Raw genomic sequence first — 17,715 nt, forward strand, 5'->3', positions numbered from 1 at the left:
CCAATATTTTATATTCTAATTGGTCAAACTGGACAAGCTCATGAACTCCTCAAGGTCAGGAACTATGCCACATCCACCTTTGCACTGCTGTGTTTTGCACAGTGTTTGGCACATGACCAGTGGCCAATAAGTTGTGTTGAAGTAATGAATGAAAAATTGCAATACGAGATACAAGAGGTATCAGGAAAAGGAAAAATCAATTTTGAATAGGATAAGTTGGAATTCAAATTAGGACTTTAACTGAACCTGAAGAAAAAAATAGGGTTTATATAATCAGAAAAAGATTAAGAGTTTGAGGTACTTTCAAGGGCTATTGAAAGGAGAAGTGAGGGGGCGTCCCTGTAAGAGACATTACCAAGAGGGACTTAGCCTGTGGCTGGCTGGATATGAAGGGACAGAAAGAATGAGGAATCCAAGATGACTTCCCTGTTCTGAGCCTGAGTAACTGTGGAAATAATGATGCCTCTTACAGTAGGAGGGGCGTCCCACAGGGAGTCAGTTGGTGAAACAGCAATTCCATTCCAGGCACGTTGCATGTGAGGTGGCAGTGGAACATCCTGGCAGAGAGAGTTACAGGTGCACGGCAGAGATGATGACTTCCAGGAGGAATTGAAGTAGATAAAGTCTTAAAGAGGAGAATATGGGCAGAGCATAAGTGTCTTGGGCTGAATCATCAGGCATATTTAGCCATATTTAGGACAACTCAACAAAAATGAAATAGAATGAGGACAATTGCGACTGTATAGCACCAGAGAACACAAGGAAAAGGAGGGTTTCAAAAAGCAAGAAATGGTCAGTAATCGTAAATACTAGAGAACTTTCAAGAATAATGAAGATGCAGCACTGAAGAGAATGCATTTAAAAATCAACAAGAGATGAATAAAGTATCAGAAACGAGGGAAGGAAGGAAAGAAGGTCAGTCCAGCTAAATTTTCTATGTCTGTCTGAATCTAATAAGTTCTTGAGTATTTCCTCAAGCAGTCAAAAGATTTTCAAATGTAAAGTGCTATGTAAAAAGAAATTTATAATAAAGATGACTAAATTTACTCAAGCATCAACATAATCTCTGTCAGGTAAAAAAAACCACATAAGGACTTTCCTTTATTTTTTATTTATTTATTTATTTTATTTATTTTTGGCTGTGTTGGGTCTTCGTTGCTGCATGAGGGCTTTCTCTAGTTGTGGCAAGCGGAGGCTACTCTTCAGTTGCAGTGTGCGGGCTTCTCATTGCAGTGGCTTCTCTAGAGCATGGGCTCTAGGCGAGCAGGCTTCAGTAGTTGTGGCACATGGACTCAGTAGTTGTGGCTCTTGGGCTCTAGAGCACAGGCTCAGTAGTTGTGGCAAATAATAAAACTTCACAATTTCGGACTGTTGGGGGAAAGAAAGATCCCATTCTGACCTGGGGGATAGGGAATCTCTGAAAATAGCAAACAGTTGACCCACTTAAATAAATATTGATGTTGGGAGAAAATACATTTCTACTGGCAATCTACGTTATATTGGGGGTTTTTCTTACATCTGGGTGGACATTTATTTATTCTTTTTTAAAATTTTTATTGGAGTATAGTTGCTTTACAATGTTGTGTTAGTTTCTACTGTACAGCAAAGTGAATCAGCTACACATATACATATAGCCCCTCTTTTTTTGGATTTCCTTCCCATTTAGGTCAGCACAGAGCATTGAGTAGAGTTCCCTGTGCTATACAGTAGGTTCTCATTAGTTATCTGTCGTATACATAGTGTCAATAGTGTATATATGTCAATCCCAGTCTCCCAATTCGTCTATTTATTTTTTGAACTAACACTTACTGAGCACCTACTGAGCTCCAAGTGAGGAATAAAGCCTAGTCCTTGACTTCTGTGAACCTGCATCCTAGTGAGCTTGCTGCTGAGGAGCCCTGATGACTAATCATCTGTTTACAGTGCTTACACTCTATGCTGTGATACAAACTTTGCTAGAAGTCTGAGAGTTACAGAAGCAGAAAGAAGAGCACCTCCACCCAACTGGTAGGATCCAGAAAGACTCCTTAAAAGAAGTGCCACCTCATCTGATCTAAAGAATGAGTGAGACTTAGACAAAGATTTATGTCCAGAATATACAAAATACAACTGAATATCAAAAAAGGAAAAGACAACCCAATAGAAAAATGGACAAGGAGCTTGGACAGGTGGCTGATGAAACAGGAAATCTAAATGGTCAATAGACATATGAAACCGTGCTCAACCTCATTAGTAATCAGGAAAAATTCATGTTAAAACCACAGTGAGAAACCACTACAAATCATCCAAAATGGCTAAAACGTCAAGCTAATACCAGGTGTTGGTAAATTGGTACAACCATTTTGGAAAAACAAAAAATGCTTTGTCATTACCTAGTTAGCGAAGATACATATACCCAGTGGAAGCGTGCACACGCATGCACCCTGCAGCACATACAAGAATGTTGATAGAAGTGCTATTTGTAATAACCCCAAAAGTGTGAACAACTCAGAAATCCACGAACAAGAGACTGGAAAAATAAATTGTGGTAAACTCATACAGTGCAACACTGCACCACAGAAGTGAGCCAACGTATTCTGAAAAGGGCCAGATAGTAAATATTTTAGGCTTTGTGAGCCGTGTGGTCTCTGTCACAGCTACTCAGCTCGGCCAGTGAAGTGCCAACATACCACATGCAACAAAACAGGCCGTAGGCAGTACTTTGCTGTCCTCTGCTACACTGCAGTGAAAACGAACAAACTACCACTACACAAGCTGCCCAAGATTAATCTCACGACCTTAATGTTCAGTGAAAGAAAATAGACGCAAAATACTGTATGATTCCATTTATATAAAGCTCACAAAATTGGCAAAACTGAACTGTAGTGTTTGCTTGCATTCTTGCATAGTAAACTAAAAAGAGCAAGGAGTGAGGACCACAAAAGTCAAGGTTAAAAAAAAAAGTCAAGGTAGCACAGAGCAGGAGAGGGGGATTGTGATTGAAACGGGCAGGAAGTGAGGCTTATGGCGTGCCCGCCATTTTCTGATTTTCGAATGGATGGTGGTTACCAAATGCTGGCAGTTTTAAGTATGTTTTGTGCACCCCGTTTGTACGTTACATTTCTACCCCCACACAAGATGTTTTTAAAGTTTAAAAAAAAAGGCTGAGTAAGGAAGTGGGGGTAAGGCAAACAAGGCTGAAAGACAAGCTGTACAGACTCAGAAACGAGAGAAAATCTCATGGTTTGTCTGGGAACTACAAGTAAAACCGAACAGGCAGAGTGCAGCACATGCAGGAGACAGCGGTGAAACACAAGGCTGCAGGAGTTTTCATGGTCATAATGCAATCTTTTGCATATCTGCCTGTAATTATGAGCTCTGTCGTCCCTTGGAGTTTGAGTGCATTTCAAAACCACAGTTGTATTACTTCAATTAAATATATTAATGAGTGACTACAAAGATGGCACCTTTATTGAAAACATAAAATTTTATGTAATTTGGATGTTATTTATATAGTAGTTTATCTTTCTAAGTAACTTAAAACATTTTGATAAGTAGAGTAAACCGGATACTCCTTTTAATATCTGTACATTAGATTAACAATTTATAGTAGTCAAAAGCTTTAGCTCAGCTCATGTCTGAATCTTCACAAATTCTGAATTAGCAGTGATGCAAATCAATGAAGCTTTACTTTCCTGTCGGTGCTCGGATGTACTGGCTCTGGAGTCATTCTGTCTGGTTCAATTACAGCCTTACCGCTCACTAATAATTTGGGCAAGTTATCAAATCTCTCTCTTCCTGAGTTTCGTCATCTGAGAATAATGATAATATCTGCCTTGTGGAGTTTTTGTAAGGGCTAATTAAGATTAGGCATGTAAAGCACTTTGCATAGTGCCTGGCACAAAATATGTACTTGGTACATGTTACTTATTATTTTTTACTATAATTGCTAGATATAATATGGGGTTTGACAGTCTGTTCCCTTTTGAAAATATGGTAAAATTGCTTGCCAGTGTTTGTACATCGTGCTTTTATCTGAGGAAACAATGTTTCATAAATATTTCAAAAATACATACCAATCTTCAGAAGTAAATTGGTGGAAAGAACATATATATGTCTTGGACTGGTTTCATAGAGTTACATCATCAGAGCAAACCTTTTGACATTGAACAAGTTCTTAGCTTTTTACTAGAATGTGACTTTTTTCTATTTTTAAAATTTGATCTTTGTCTATGAAGCTTTTAAGCAAAGGACCATAAAAAACTCTACTGATATTTTATTTTGGAAACTATGAGGATGAATGATAGACTTGCTTAACGTTCAGCACGTTTCAGTTTTAATCAGAAAAGTCCACGCTGCATGTATATAGATTTCAAAGCAACTACAAAATACTTTCCTTCACCAGTTCTTCACAATAGCCTTGTAAGGTGTAATAAAGCTTTTACAAATCGTGTAGCATTGATTGAACGGCAACCAACCCCACCCATTAATGCTGTCAACAACACCATTTGTTCCTTCTCCCAAGGAACTCGCAGCGGTTGAGGAGCTAAGAAGAGCAAGATGGCTTGCAGCTGCTGCTAACTGCCTGTGCTGTTCAGTTCTAGCCAAAACAACCACACCTCCCCCCTAATTTCCTGTGTTTAAAAAGTAATAGAGTCTCTGATATTACTGCCCCAGTGTAAGGACATCAAATCAAAGGCTTGGCTTCAAACACCAAGCCTATCTTGGAGACATAATTATTCACTCTGGTGAGCACTGATGAAAATGCCTCACTCTGTGTGCACAGCTTGCCCCTTCCTCACATCTCTAAGCTGAGTCAGGCTGCCAGTCTCTTTTCAGCACAGTTTAAAACATTATTAAGAATTGAGGGGATTACCTGAAGGGAAGTTCTCAACAAAATTCCCAGATTTTTTTCACCTTTCCTTGCTCCTAGGTTTACCTTTCTTGAATGACACTGGCATGTTTAAAATAAATCACAATGTAGGATAAGAAGGGCAATTTGTTAACAGAATGAACCCCAGCCCTCCTATCACCATCATCCTCCTGTCCCCACTAATGAGGAAGATTTAGATCACTTTCTGTGTCCTAGGATATGCTGAACACTGTCTAAGATGGTCCGGGTGGCCTGGCCTGGACCTAGGCAGGCTCTGGTCTGCAGAATCCCTGGGGCAACCCAGAGGAGAAGCTGCAAACCAACAAGACATGGGCCATATTCAGCTTTTAGACAGGTCTCGCTTGGTGTGTATAGTGTTAAGATATTTGAATTAACTGTCACTTTTTAAAGTTGGGAGATATTACATAAGAATCTGGATTTGGGGGTTTTCTTAAAAAAATAGAAGATCCAGCAACACTGGGCCGACATGACCACATGGCAGCACTGGGCCAGGGCTGCCGCACTCTTGGATAAGGTATTAAGTCTTCCCCAGGTCCCTCCTTCAGCACAGCCCCTTTCCTTGTTTTATCAGGCTGATACCTTTGGACATTTGGGTCTGGGACTCAATGGAGCAGATCAGCGTGAGGTAGGGACTGTTATTTGGAGTGAGTTGGCAGGCGGGACACCTAATCTATAGGGTGAGTTAGGGACCTGAGATCTAGAGCATGAGTTAGGGGCCTCTGATACAGAATTCTACAGATGGTGAGCCAGGCTGGGCTTTTGGAATAAATCCAGATCTCTACAATGATCTTCCTGGAGATTTTTTTAAACCAACAATGACATCTCGGAGGGCAACTTCATTTGAAACTATCTTTCTAAGCTGGGCCACCAACAGACAGGCACATCACTGATATTTGAGTGTTTACTTTGTACCAGGCCCTGGGATCATGTTTTACAATTACTATGAAAGCAACTCTATGAAGTTAATACCATTGTTTGTCCCTGTCTCAGACAGGCAAATTAACTTGTTCCAGATCTAGTAAATGGCATGAGTTGAGCCCAGGTGATTTGCTTCCAGATCCTAATGCTCTTAGAGTAGTGTGCTGCCTCTCGTTCCACAGGGGAGGACTTCATTTAACAAAGCATTCAATAGTTGTATAGCACATGCTACATGCCAGATACTTTCTAGGAACACATATAAACTTATTTAATGCTAACAACCCTATAGAGTAGACTCTATTATTATTCTTACCTTGAAGATGAGGAAACTGAGGCACGAGGGTGCAAAGTACCTTGCCAGGCTAGTAAGTGGCAGAGCTGAGATTTGCATCCAGGCAGTCTGGTCCGAAGGTCTTTTTTTTTTTTGGCTTGTGGGATCTTAGTTCCCCCACCGGGATTGAACCCCGGCCCTCAGCAGTGAAAGCGAGGAGTCCCAACCACTGGACCACCAGGGAAGTCCCCCTAGAGTCTATTTTCTAAACTACTGCTCCATGAGCAACCTGGAGCTCTGTTCACTGAATATGTTAATGTTACAACCAATTTTTCATTCAGTTGGTCCTTTAACAAGTGTTTTTCAAGCACTTATCATAATTATCATGTCTATGCCGAGTGCTATTTATCAAAAGACACAGACCTCCAAATAGAAGAACATGCACATTTGAGACAGTTGAATAATTAATGTAAAGCACTGGGCCCAAAATGACATGATCTTTACAAAAACTTATGTGTAAGATATGCTTATTAGTACTGATGTACAATTTTTTTTCTCCCTTTGTAACTTTACTGGATTTCTCAGTTTGTAATTCTTCTCAAAACTTCTGTGTGTGTGTGTCTTTGTGTTTCAGGCATTAACATTTCTTTTGCATTGAACTCAAGACAATAACCTTACTTTATTGAAAGTGCAAGAGGATGTAGATTAGACTAGAAAAGCTGGATTTGTTCCACTGACACAAAATTTCTCTGACATCGCCAGAGAGCAAGGTGTTCCTTAGAAATACATTCTCTACCTGAACAGGAACCTCTTTAAACACCAGTGTCCTTCTGTTATAGCTATCTTCTTGTGATTCTATTTAACGTGTTACAAAATTCTGCCTTTGAGAACCTTGTTCTGAAACAATAGAAAGGAGGGAATGATTTCATTATCATTATCAATCGGGCCAATGAAGTGTAGAAAGTCCTTTAAGAGACCTCAGGCTGTAAAGTTTTTACAGTTCTTTTATCTAGTTTTATAATTCATTTTATTCCCTCTGATGTCATCTGTCCCCCTTGCTGCCATCACTGTGTCCTTGCTACTTCTATCCCAATAGGGGTTCCAAGCCTCTACCAAAAGACTTAGCACTAGACCTGAGATGCTTTTAAGTTGTACACACAAACACAGAATTAATAACATTGAATCTCATAGTCGGAAAGCTGTGCCCTTTTCAGTTCTTTTTAAGCCTTCCAATCGGTTTGGAGTTACTACGTCTTTAACACCTCTCTAATGGCTAATTCTCCCTTTCAACAAAGAGAGAGCGGGGCTGTGGCTCAGTCCTTGGCAGATAACAGTAACCAGCTAGAATTTGATACGTATTTTCTTTTTGTTGTATTTATTTGTATGTAATTTTCTACTTAGGGTAAGTGATTCTGGTTTTATGCCTTTAAGGAATTCTCAGTCTAACAGCAGAGACAAACACATAAACAAGTATCTATAATACAGATTGATAAGGGAACTAGTAGAATGCACAGCACAGAGGAAGGAATGATTAACCCAACCTGGGGAGCAGGAAAGGAAACGAAGTTCTGGCAACATGAAAGAGTGTGCCAGGCTCAGGAGCTCCCGTAGTTCAGTCCCGCCAAAGCAAGATGTACAAGGAAAAGGATGACAAGAGTGAACGCTGAATAAGTAGACAGAGGCCAGACTGTGAAGATTCTTTCGTATCATGCTAAGCATTTCCATTTTCTACAATAAGCAATGAGATCCATTAAAAGACGGAAATTTTCTTTAAATTTTTGTAGGATTAGTGTATAGTTCTAAAAATAAGTTTAGGCTATGTTTCATTCCTTAGTCTTAACAGTTTATTCTAGTTTATAGTTTTTTAGTTCCTTTGTTTGGAAATCAGGGTTGATAGTTAAAATACTAAAAAAGTAAGACCAAATGAATCACGGAGTGATTGCCACACAACCATGCAGAACTGGGTCATTTTGCAATGAAATCCAGCTGTTTCTTCCAAAACCAGGATCAGTCTCTTTGTTTTTATTCCTATTCATAATGATGAAAATATATTGTAGATTAGTTTAAATCCAAAAGAGGATGAAAATTTGAGTAAATGGATTCATGCTGGTTTATATAACTTTTCTTTGAGTGCTTTATTTTCATTTGAGAAGTTGGCATGAACCCACGTGAATCCAAGTGGTGGATTTCTGTTCCATCACGGGGATATTAATGTAAGAGGAGGTAGGGATTTCCTCTGACCCTTCTTCCTTGTCTGCTTCTTAACCTACTTCCTGTGTTTGGGCAATTAACAGCAGCTATTTTCTGGACAGCACTGACCACACTGACAGAAGGCCAACAGCCAGCACTGCCCCTACCTGGAGTTCATTGCATATGTTTTGTTATTCAAGAGAGAGCCAAACTGCAGCTCCATTTCTAGTTATTAAGTCTTGGTTGTTTTCCAGAAAATGAGAAATATTGTCACAGAAAATGAAGTTGTTTTTAAAATTAATACTGCTAGAACATTCATTTTCCCATATAACACACCCTTTTCCTTTTACTCAAAACTATACAGATTGTACTATTCTACAGTTTCTACAGATTTGCCCTGCTTCAAAGGAATGTTTCAACTGCATATAAATGTTGCGTTTAAATTTCCTGTGTATTTAGAATTCTTACTTATTAAGAAGAACTTCTGGTTGCCTTTACTTTTTCAATTTCTTTACTCAAGTATTTATATAAGTGCCATAAGAAACCATATTTTTAGTTTCCCATAGAAACTTAAAACACGATTTTTTTGAAATGTAATTAGAAATAAGAAAGCACTTGACAGGGACTTCCTTGGTGGCGCAGTGGTTAAGAATCTACCTGCCAATGCAGGGGACATGGGTTCAATCCCTGGTCCAGGAAGATCCCACATGCTGCGGAGCAACTAAGCCTGCGAGCCACAACTACTGAACCCGCGTGCCCTAGAGCCTGCATGCCGCAACTACTGAGCCCACGTGCTGCAACTACTGAAGCCCACACACCTAGAGCCCGTGCTCTGCAGCAAGAGAAGCCACCACAATGAGAAGCCTGTGCACTACAACGAAAAGTAGCCCTGCTCACCACAACTAGAGAAAGCCCATCGTGCAGCAACGAAGACCCAACAGAGCCAAAAATAAATAAATTTTTTTAAAATAATAAAAAAATTAAAATGTGTCTTTAAATAAATAAAATAAAAGTGCCTTATTTGAAAAATATATATAGGGCATTGTATTTCTACTTTAAGACATATTGGTAATACTAAATATCTGACAGCTGCTAAGATTACTTTTGCTTTTTCTGAAATTAAATTAGAAAATATATAATACCTGTTAGTATAACTTTATTTGAGATTAAATCATATGGATACATTTCCTATTCATTAGTATTATCATACGTAGATAGAAATAATATGTAATTCAACTTTATGAATGTGCAAATCTCTCTTTGCATTTGATATTTCAGCTTCGCCAAACCCAGAAGTAATCAAGATAAATTCAATTCTGGATATAGTAACAAAAGTGGAAGACTACTATCTTAAAGGATATATTGTTGGGGCTATTCATCCTGTTATACAACCTGTTGGGCAGCAAAAACACCTGCCTGCAAGTTACCTATACAGGGTGGTGCTATCGCGCTTGAAATTAAGGTAAGCCTGACGCTCCAGGAAACTGTCATACTAAGAAGCTGTTGAGAGAGACAGTTTTCTTTGGCTAAAAGCAAAGCAAGTTTGAACGAAGTGATGGAGAATAGAGGATAATTCGGGGTTTTGGCTTAAGGCACATTTTCCAGCAGTTGAACCTCAATTGGGAGAAGGAAACTTAAATCTCCTTCCTTAAAACTTCTCATAGATTTAGCCCCTTGCAGACAAACAGGTCCTAGGTAAGGATGTCAATGAAAAATGGGAAAGGAAAATAGACTCAAGAAGCACCTGAAAGCTGATACAGCAACTTCAGCGGATGAGGGGGTATCAATTAGCTATATCCTATCACTGGGCTAAAAGAGCTGACTGAACAAGTCCACTTTCACTGAGCGTTTTTTTTGAACTGTCCTGTATTGCTTTATTAATAGTGGCAACAGAAACTATCTCTAACTTCCAAAACTTTTACAGCAAAAAGGCCTACATGCCAACTTCTCACAAACTGGATAGATCTCTTATCAGCTTTTTCCAAAAAATAGGATGGGAAAGCCAGAAAGCATCCATTTTAGGTTCTTTTTTAACTTTTTTAATAGCTGTTTTTCCAAACAATACTACAAACGTTTTTGCCAACCAAGCTTGTATGTTTCATAATATTCAAAATACTGTTACTCCTTCCAGTGAAGAATGAAATAACCAGACCAATGTCTTTGATTAATACATTAAATTTTTTTTACACAACTCTCCAACTGTATCAAAATCATCTCAAAGACCAGGGTAAAAACTGTGTTTTCTCTTTATAGCGACTTTAACTATGAAAGAGCTAAGCTGAGAGGGGAAAATAAAATAAGAGAAAACAGGAAAATTGGGAAAAAAAGAAGAGGCTTTAAAAAATCCCAGATGTGCTTTTTAGGGACACTGTCTGCTACTGAGTAACTAACTGCCCACTTACACATGTCTGAGAGGGCGTGTACACAAGCAGCTTTCACCACGACAGGGCACCTCATCAGATATTTACTAGTGCAAGCATTACTAAGTAAATATGCCATTTACCACACCATAGCAACACTTATGTCCTAATTACAAATCTTACAAACCAAGGATAAATTATTTTTCTCTTTTTGCATTACTTCAAATAGATTTAGCAGTGCCCTGCTAGGGCTAAGAATAATCAAGGGGTGAAGATCAGAAAAGAAGAAAAAGGAAAAAGACAGGACAATATTTATCTGCACTTAAATAGGATTGTTACTTGTGCTTTTGTACAATAATGAGGTATTATTGAGGTATAACAGTGATCTAAAATCATTTCTCATAACTTATCAAAACAACAGACGTGGAGCTTTTCTTTCATGTTAAATTAGAAATTAAATTAATAGAGGTTTTAATTAAGGAAATCTAAATTAATAGAAGTTATTGTGTTTTCCCAATATTTTTACGTAAGAAGACAGCCATTAGAGTCGAAATAACAAAGAAAAAGGATTGCCTTGAACTTACTTGTGAGTTACTCGCTCATTTTCACATGAGCATATTAACTGAAAATCAGCAATTGGCTTCCAACCATAAACATATTCTCTGTTACAGCACGAAGCATTCGACAGCACCCAGTGGACAAAGACGCCCAAGGCTTGTGATTGAGGAATGTCCTCTAACTTTTGAGACACAAACAAATGACGTAGCAAAAGAACTGATAGAAAAGGTACTAAAAGTATACATTTTTTCATGGGATATTGAGAAATATTTCATAATTCTTCTTCATCAATTTCCTTTCCTACTTTAAAAAGAACAGGAAAATGATAGGTGACTTAGTCTACCAGAATTTAAAACAAATTGAAGCACAGGTACCACATTGTAGAGTTAAAAACAGAAATACAGGCCAGTGAAACAGAATGGAAATGCCAGAAATAGATTTATACATATATAAGAAGTTTCATAACAAACCTGATGAAATAAAATGGGGGAACAACCATTATCGCGTAAGTGCTGCTGGGAAAATGGGCAATTGTTCTATAGAAAATAGACTCCACACATTTCACATGAGTTAAAGAGGTAATTTTTTCAAGTGCAAAAAATCTGAAAGAAAATGAAAGAGTGGACATATTTAATTATGAATAGATTGAGTAATTTGAGTTTGAATATATAAATATAAGTTATATACTAGGAAAAAAAGAATCGGGGAGAAATCTGCAGCAAATGTGTCTTATAGAAGCTTCATTTTCTGAATATATATGAAATGAATACAAACGCATGAAAGTATATTCAGTCTTGAATGGACAGACAGAATCCATGGACAGAAAGGAAACACAAATAATAAAGAGACATTTGGCAAAGGGTTCAACCTAACTAATAATTTTTAATGTAAATAAAAACTGAGAAGTAACAATTTACCAGTATTAACTGAGAAATTAAATTGAAAATATTAAATTCAATGTTGGAAAGACCTTTAAGAAAACATTCATATACATTCATATACAATGCAATTGGCATTGTAATAAATTAGTACAGTGTTTCTGAATACCAGTTTGGTAATAAAAGTCATAAATCTTGTTTTATTTTGTGACCCAGTGATTTCCTCTTTAGGAATCCATTCCAAGAAATTAATTGAAAAGGGAAAAATCATGTTTATACAAAGATATTTTAATCAACAGTGAATAGGGGCCAAATTCTCAACAAGTGGAAAACTGAGAAGGAAGCAATGGTCTATCAATATGATAGACTATTTTATGGGCATTGAACATGACAACTATCTTAACTGTTGAGAGAAAAAAGTCTATTCAATATAACTTAATTGAACCTTAAATGAAAAATTGAACACTATATGTATATTGATTAAAACCAAAAAAAAAAGAATTGTACATTCATAAGTATTCTAAACGACAGGATTTGATGGTGAAAGTTTGGGGTTTTTTTTAAATTTTAGTTGCATTGTCATATGTGTAAAGTTTAGCTTTTATTTAAATGAATACTGCCAAAAACCTAAGGCATTTCCTGTCAAATAAGAAACTGTGAAATTTGTTCGCTGTTTCTATTTTTCCCAAGCTTTAAATGACTGTGTGTGTAAGATTATCTGTGGTTTGTGTTTAGCCAGTTAGAGCTGCCAATGATACCTCCCATTTAGATATAAAGTCACCATTTAATAAGGTTTTTCAGGAACAGCCTTTGAAACTAGATTTTTATAAACAAGGTACACATACTATTTACTACTACTATTCTGGGAAAAAAAAATTTTTTTTTCTGGGAATAAATCCACTCCAGAAACAAAAATCTAACTGCTAATTTAGTCTTAATAGATCATCATGAGAGCATTCGTTTTGTATTTGACTTCCTGGACACAAAGATCTATTTAAACAGGAAAGTACTGTTATTTCAGCAATTAGAGTAATGGGGTTATTTTATGAAAAGAAAAGCTTCAGGAAAAATAGCACGTGAAATATTTGAACATTGCCCCGTGTATGAGCAAGAGCAATAGATGAGTGCCAAATATTATTTTTGAACGGCTGCCTGATATAAAGAGTTGATTGTTAAACAGCTAGATTTTAAGTCATTTTAACATTATGTCAATGTTTGCTCTTTTTTTAAATTTAGATTTACAAATGTTTTCCCCAGGATTTTTAAATAAAAATCACATGAAAAACATCAATCTTGCAACTTAAAAAACAGAAAAGACAGTAATACTCTGTATCATACCACCTTTTCCAGATAAAACTTTTTAGTAATAGAGAAAGTCTTCTGCAATTTTCCCCCCAAATCAACAAATAAGACCTAGAGAAAGCACTGACATTAAATTTACCGGTTTTTACCTTCCTCCTCACCACCTCCTTCTCCTCTCCCGGGAAACCTGATATAAAGGACAATTTATGGTTATTTTTAAGGCTTCTTGCCGTGTCACAGTCTTAATGTGTTAATTTATAGGAGTAAATGATATTGTGCCAGCAGTGTTTGTCCAAGCTCCATACACCCACACCCTCTGTCCGTCTCAGCTAAGTTACAGCAGCCTCCATTGCTGTCTGGTTTCACCCTGCTTCTTCCTGGCCTTTTTCATTCCATTTTATTGCTGACTATAGACGTTTGCACTTGCAACCTCCATCATAACTCTTTCTTCGCCTCCCAGGTGAATTTAAAACATTTAAAATGTTTAAAACAGTGGCCGTATAAAAGATGTTGCTATTTCTTCATTTTAACTTATTTAACGAGTACTTATAGAGCACCTGTAGGTACAAAACATTGCAACACAAAAGTGAGTAAGATAGTGCCTGCCCTCAAAAGAATGGTCAGCTTAACACAGGAGAAAGACGTGGACACAAAAAGAACAAAGAAATGATGAAAAAGCAGAGAAAGAGAAAAGTGTTGAGCATGAAAATAATCACTCTTAGGGTCTCAAATTATTTCACTGGCATTATTTCATGTGCTTCGGAACCCTATTCTTTAACTGATAGGACTGAATCTAATCATGTGTATTTGGCCCAGAAAGGAGATAATAGTACCAAGATATAAGCAAATCAGAAACTTCTTAAGAGTGGTAGTACGAATTGGGCTTATGCATTATATGTATGCATTTGTCAAGAATTAGTCTTTTAACAGTTTTCTTTACACACAAGCAAACAAGGCTGTATGTTTTCTGCTTTTAAATTAATGTCTCTTCTTTATTATTAAGATGTATTTGGTTTTGTTTTTTTTTTAAATGGAGGAGGAAGAAAGAGTGGCTTTATTTCTTTGCCGACAAAGAGGGAACACAGTAGCCTAGCGCCTCAAGAACTCTGCCCCCCTCCCTGGGGAATAGGAAGCAGTCAGTAATGTTATTTTTGAGGATTTCTTGGGATACTTTTGAATTTTGCTTCAACTAGAGAAACCATTGTTAACAGGGCTGCAAATATCATGCTATGGAATTATCAGTTCTTCCCAAATAGTAACCTCTTGGAGAAAATATAATTTTAAAATTAATTAATTAATTTACTTATTTGTTTGTTTATTTATTTATTTTGGCTGTGCTGGGTCTTGGTTGCGGCACGCGGGCTCTTCATTGCGGCGCAGGCTTCTCTAGTTGCGGCACGCGCGGGCTTAGCTGCAGTATGTGGGATCTTAGTTCCCCAACCAGGGATCAAACCTGCATTGGGAGTGCAGAGTCTTCACTACTGGACCACCAGAGAAGTCCCGAAAATATAATTCTTGTTTTCACAGTTTCTAAAATGTATCAGTTCTGTTTGAAGAAACCACCAACATAGTGTGACAGGGTTTTAGGATTCTTGCTATATTAGAGGTCATTAATTTGTTTATGAATGGGTCTTTACTGGTCCATTTACTCCTTTTCTAATGGATTTCCTTAATAAGCCTGAAGGTTAATTGATAAAGCAATCAATGCAAATGAAGTTTACATTTTGTTCTACCGTGTCTTTTTAAACTTCAGATTAATGGAGGTGCTAAAAGAGGAATGAAATTTGTTGGGTTCATATCACAGCACTGTCCACCACTTAAATTCTGCAATGGAACCAACCAGGATGGAGATACAGAATCAGCACTACATGTGAGACACAGTTCAGAGGAAAACTGTAAAATTTGGAATGAAGGAACATTAAGTGGGCAATCATCTGAAAGTGGAATTGAGGAAGAACTACATCATGAAAGTGGACAGTGTCAAATGGAACGAGATGGCAGCCCCAGTTTCTCTAAATCAAGAAAGGGAGAAGGTAACAGACAAGATGAGTAGAAATAGAAATATTAGTTTAAATTTAGCACAAATATGTTTTTAAGGGTTTTTAAACAAATATGAGGCAAATTAAATCTCTAATGATTATAAAGATGAAAAAACTAGTATAAACTCTTCTTGATTTTTTTTAATTATTGCACCTGGAATAAGGTAGGGCAGTTTTCCGAACAGTTATCCCTAGCATGGTCATACGACACCATCCACATAACGAAACTTTGTGTTGAAAATTGGTTCCCATTTAGTCATACACCAACTCCTCTGTAAAATGGAGGCTGTGCATGTATACCAAAAAAAGTGATTCTGTAAAGAAAGCTGTTCTGATTTATGTTTCTCCCTATAAACAGTGTGTGAGAATTTTAGTTTTGGCCTTTCCCATTTCATGGGCACTTTTCACCTTTGAAGTTAATTGGTTTTATTTGATCACCAGTTAGAATATTAAAATGCACATCATGATGAAACAACTAATGTAACAATAGTGCCTGCATTCTTCTTTTTTTTTAATTTATTTTGGCTGCACTGGGTCTTTGTTGCTGCACGGGAGCCTTCTCCAATTGCGGCGAGAAGGGGCCACTCCTCGCTGCGGCACGCGGGCCTCTCATGGAAGTAGCTTCTCCCGTTGCAGAGCACGGGCTCTAGCCATGCAGGCTTCAGTAGTTGTGGCTTGTGGGCTCTAGAGCACAGGCTCAGTAGTTGTGGCTCACGGGCCTAGTTGCTCTGCGGCACATGGGATCCTCCCGGACCAGGGCTCGAACCCCACATCCCCCATATTGACAGGTAGATTCTTAACCAATGTGCCACCAGGGAAGCCCGTGCCTGCATTCTTAAATAACTTTAAACAATAGTTTTATTCTTCTTTGCAGCTAGCAAGGCTTTCAAGAAGTTGAGAGTATTTTTTAATGTATTTCGGACTGTTCTAAGTTTTCTGATACATTTACAGACACGCTTTAAAAAGCACTAATAAAGAAAATCAAAGATTATGTACACCTTAGAGTTAAGAGTCTGCAGCCAGACTGCCTCAGTGTCTTTAATAGAAAGGGTGTTGTTGTGAGTAGACATGAGATGTCTACAAAGTGCTTAGCCCAGTGCCTGGCACAGAATAGACTATTAAGTTAGCTGCTATTAACTGATCCTTTGATCAGTGTTGGTGCTAAGGCCACACACACTGGTGGCATCGGCTTTCTGGGTTACGGTGAGATTGCTCAATATTCGTGCATGGCAGAGACCCACTGGACCACGGTCAACACAGCCTCCTTAAGAAAGGACCCAGGGCTTCCCTGGTGGCGCGGTGGTTGAGAGTCCGCCTGCCGATGCAGGGGACACGGGTTCGTGCCCCAGTCTGGAAAGATCCCACATGCCACGGAGCGGCTGGGCCCGTGAGCCATGGCTGCTGAACCTGCGCGTCCGGAGCCTGTGCTCTGCAACGGGAGAGGCCACAACAGTGAGAGGCCCGCGGACCGCAAAAAAAATAAGAAAGGACCCAGAGCATTTCCCAACTCATCATCTCACCACCTCACCACCACCAACACCCTCCCATTTTTCTACCAGTTCCCTAGCTAACAACCACGCTGATTTTCCTGCAGAGTGCAAAATTTAGGAATGTAAATTTAGGAATGTAAGAGTTGTTGGAGTTGTGGCCAGAGAGCTACCCACTATATTCCACCCACAGCTACCTATAAACTCCTGCTGGTTCCCATCCTAACTTTGATTAGATCAGGTGTCTGTTCCAAGTTTTTTAAGTTTCAAATCCAGTATGCTACTTAATTTAATTATCAGTCTTTAGATTCTGCTTTCTATTTATTTTAAAACCCTGTATTTTTTCATAACTTTTCTATGGCAGTGGTTGGTTCTTAACTTTTGGTGCTGGGGGATAGGAGTGAGAGCAATAGCAATGGGGGCTGGGGGGAGACCAACAAAAGACCTCTTGGAGAGTCTGGTGAAATCCATGGAGACTCACCCAGAAAAACACACATAACACACATACCCCTAATACTCTGTGACACAAGTAGTGTTAGACTTCCTAAAACACAACCATAAATGTGGGTCCATAGACCCCCAAGTTAAGAATTTCCTAACTTGTAAAGTATAGGATCCAGCAGTTCCATGTCTAAGTATGCATTCTAGAGTCACTCTCACATATGTGTCCAAGGAATGAATAATGTTTGTAATAACAAAAATTCAGAAATAATGTATATGTCCATCAACAGGAGAAAAGTAAACGGGAATGCTATATAGCAGTTAAACTAAATGAATAAGATCTATATGTATTAATTACACTTCAAAAGCATAATGTTGAACAGGAAAATCAACTTATA

At 38.1% G+C, this 17,715-nt stretch overlaps 1 protein-coding gene across 1 annotated transcript in view; it reads left to right on the forward strand.

Annotated features, from left to right (window-relative positions):
* RFTN2 (raftlin family member 2) overlaps window positions 1-17,715 on the forward strand; it is a 61,449-nt gene that overhangs the window by 4,037 nt on the left and 39,697 nt on the right. The window contains exons 2-4 of the mRNA XM_082657683.1: window positions 9,531-9,714; window positions 11,284-11,398; window positions 15,104-15,383. Coding sequence (XP_082513809.1) covers window positions 9,531-9,714; window positions 11,284-11,398; window positions 15,104-15,383 — 579 coding nt within the window. The remainder of the gene's footprint in view (window positions 1-9,530; window positions 9,715-11,283; window positions 11,399-15,103; window positions 15,384-17,715) is intronic.

The sequence above is a fragment of the Grampus griseus genome, assembly GCF_964374135.1.
Source record: "Grampus griseus genome assembly, chromosome: 7".
Lineage (NCBI taxonomy): Eukaryota > Metazoa > Chordata > Mammalia > Artiodactyla > Delphinidae > Grampus > Grampus griseus.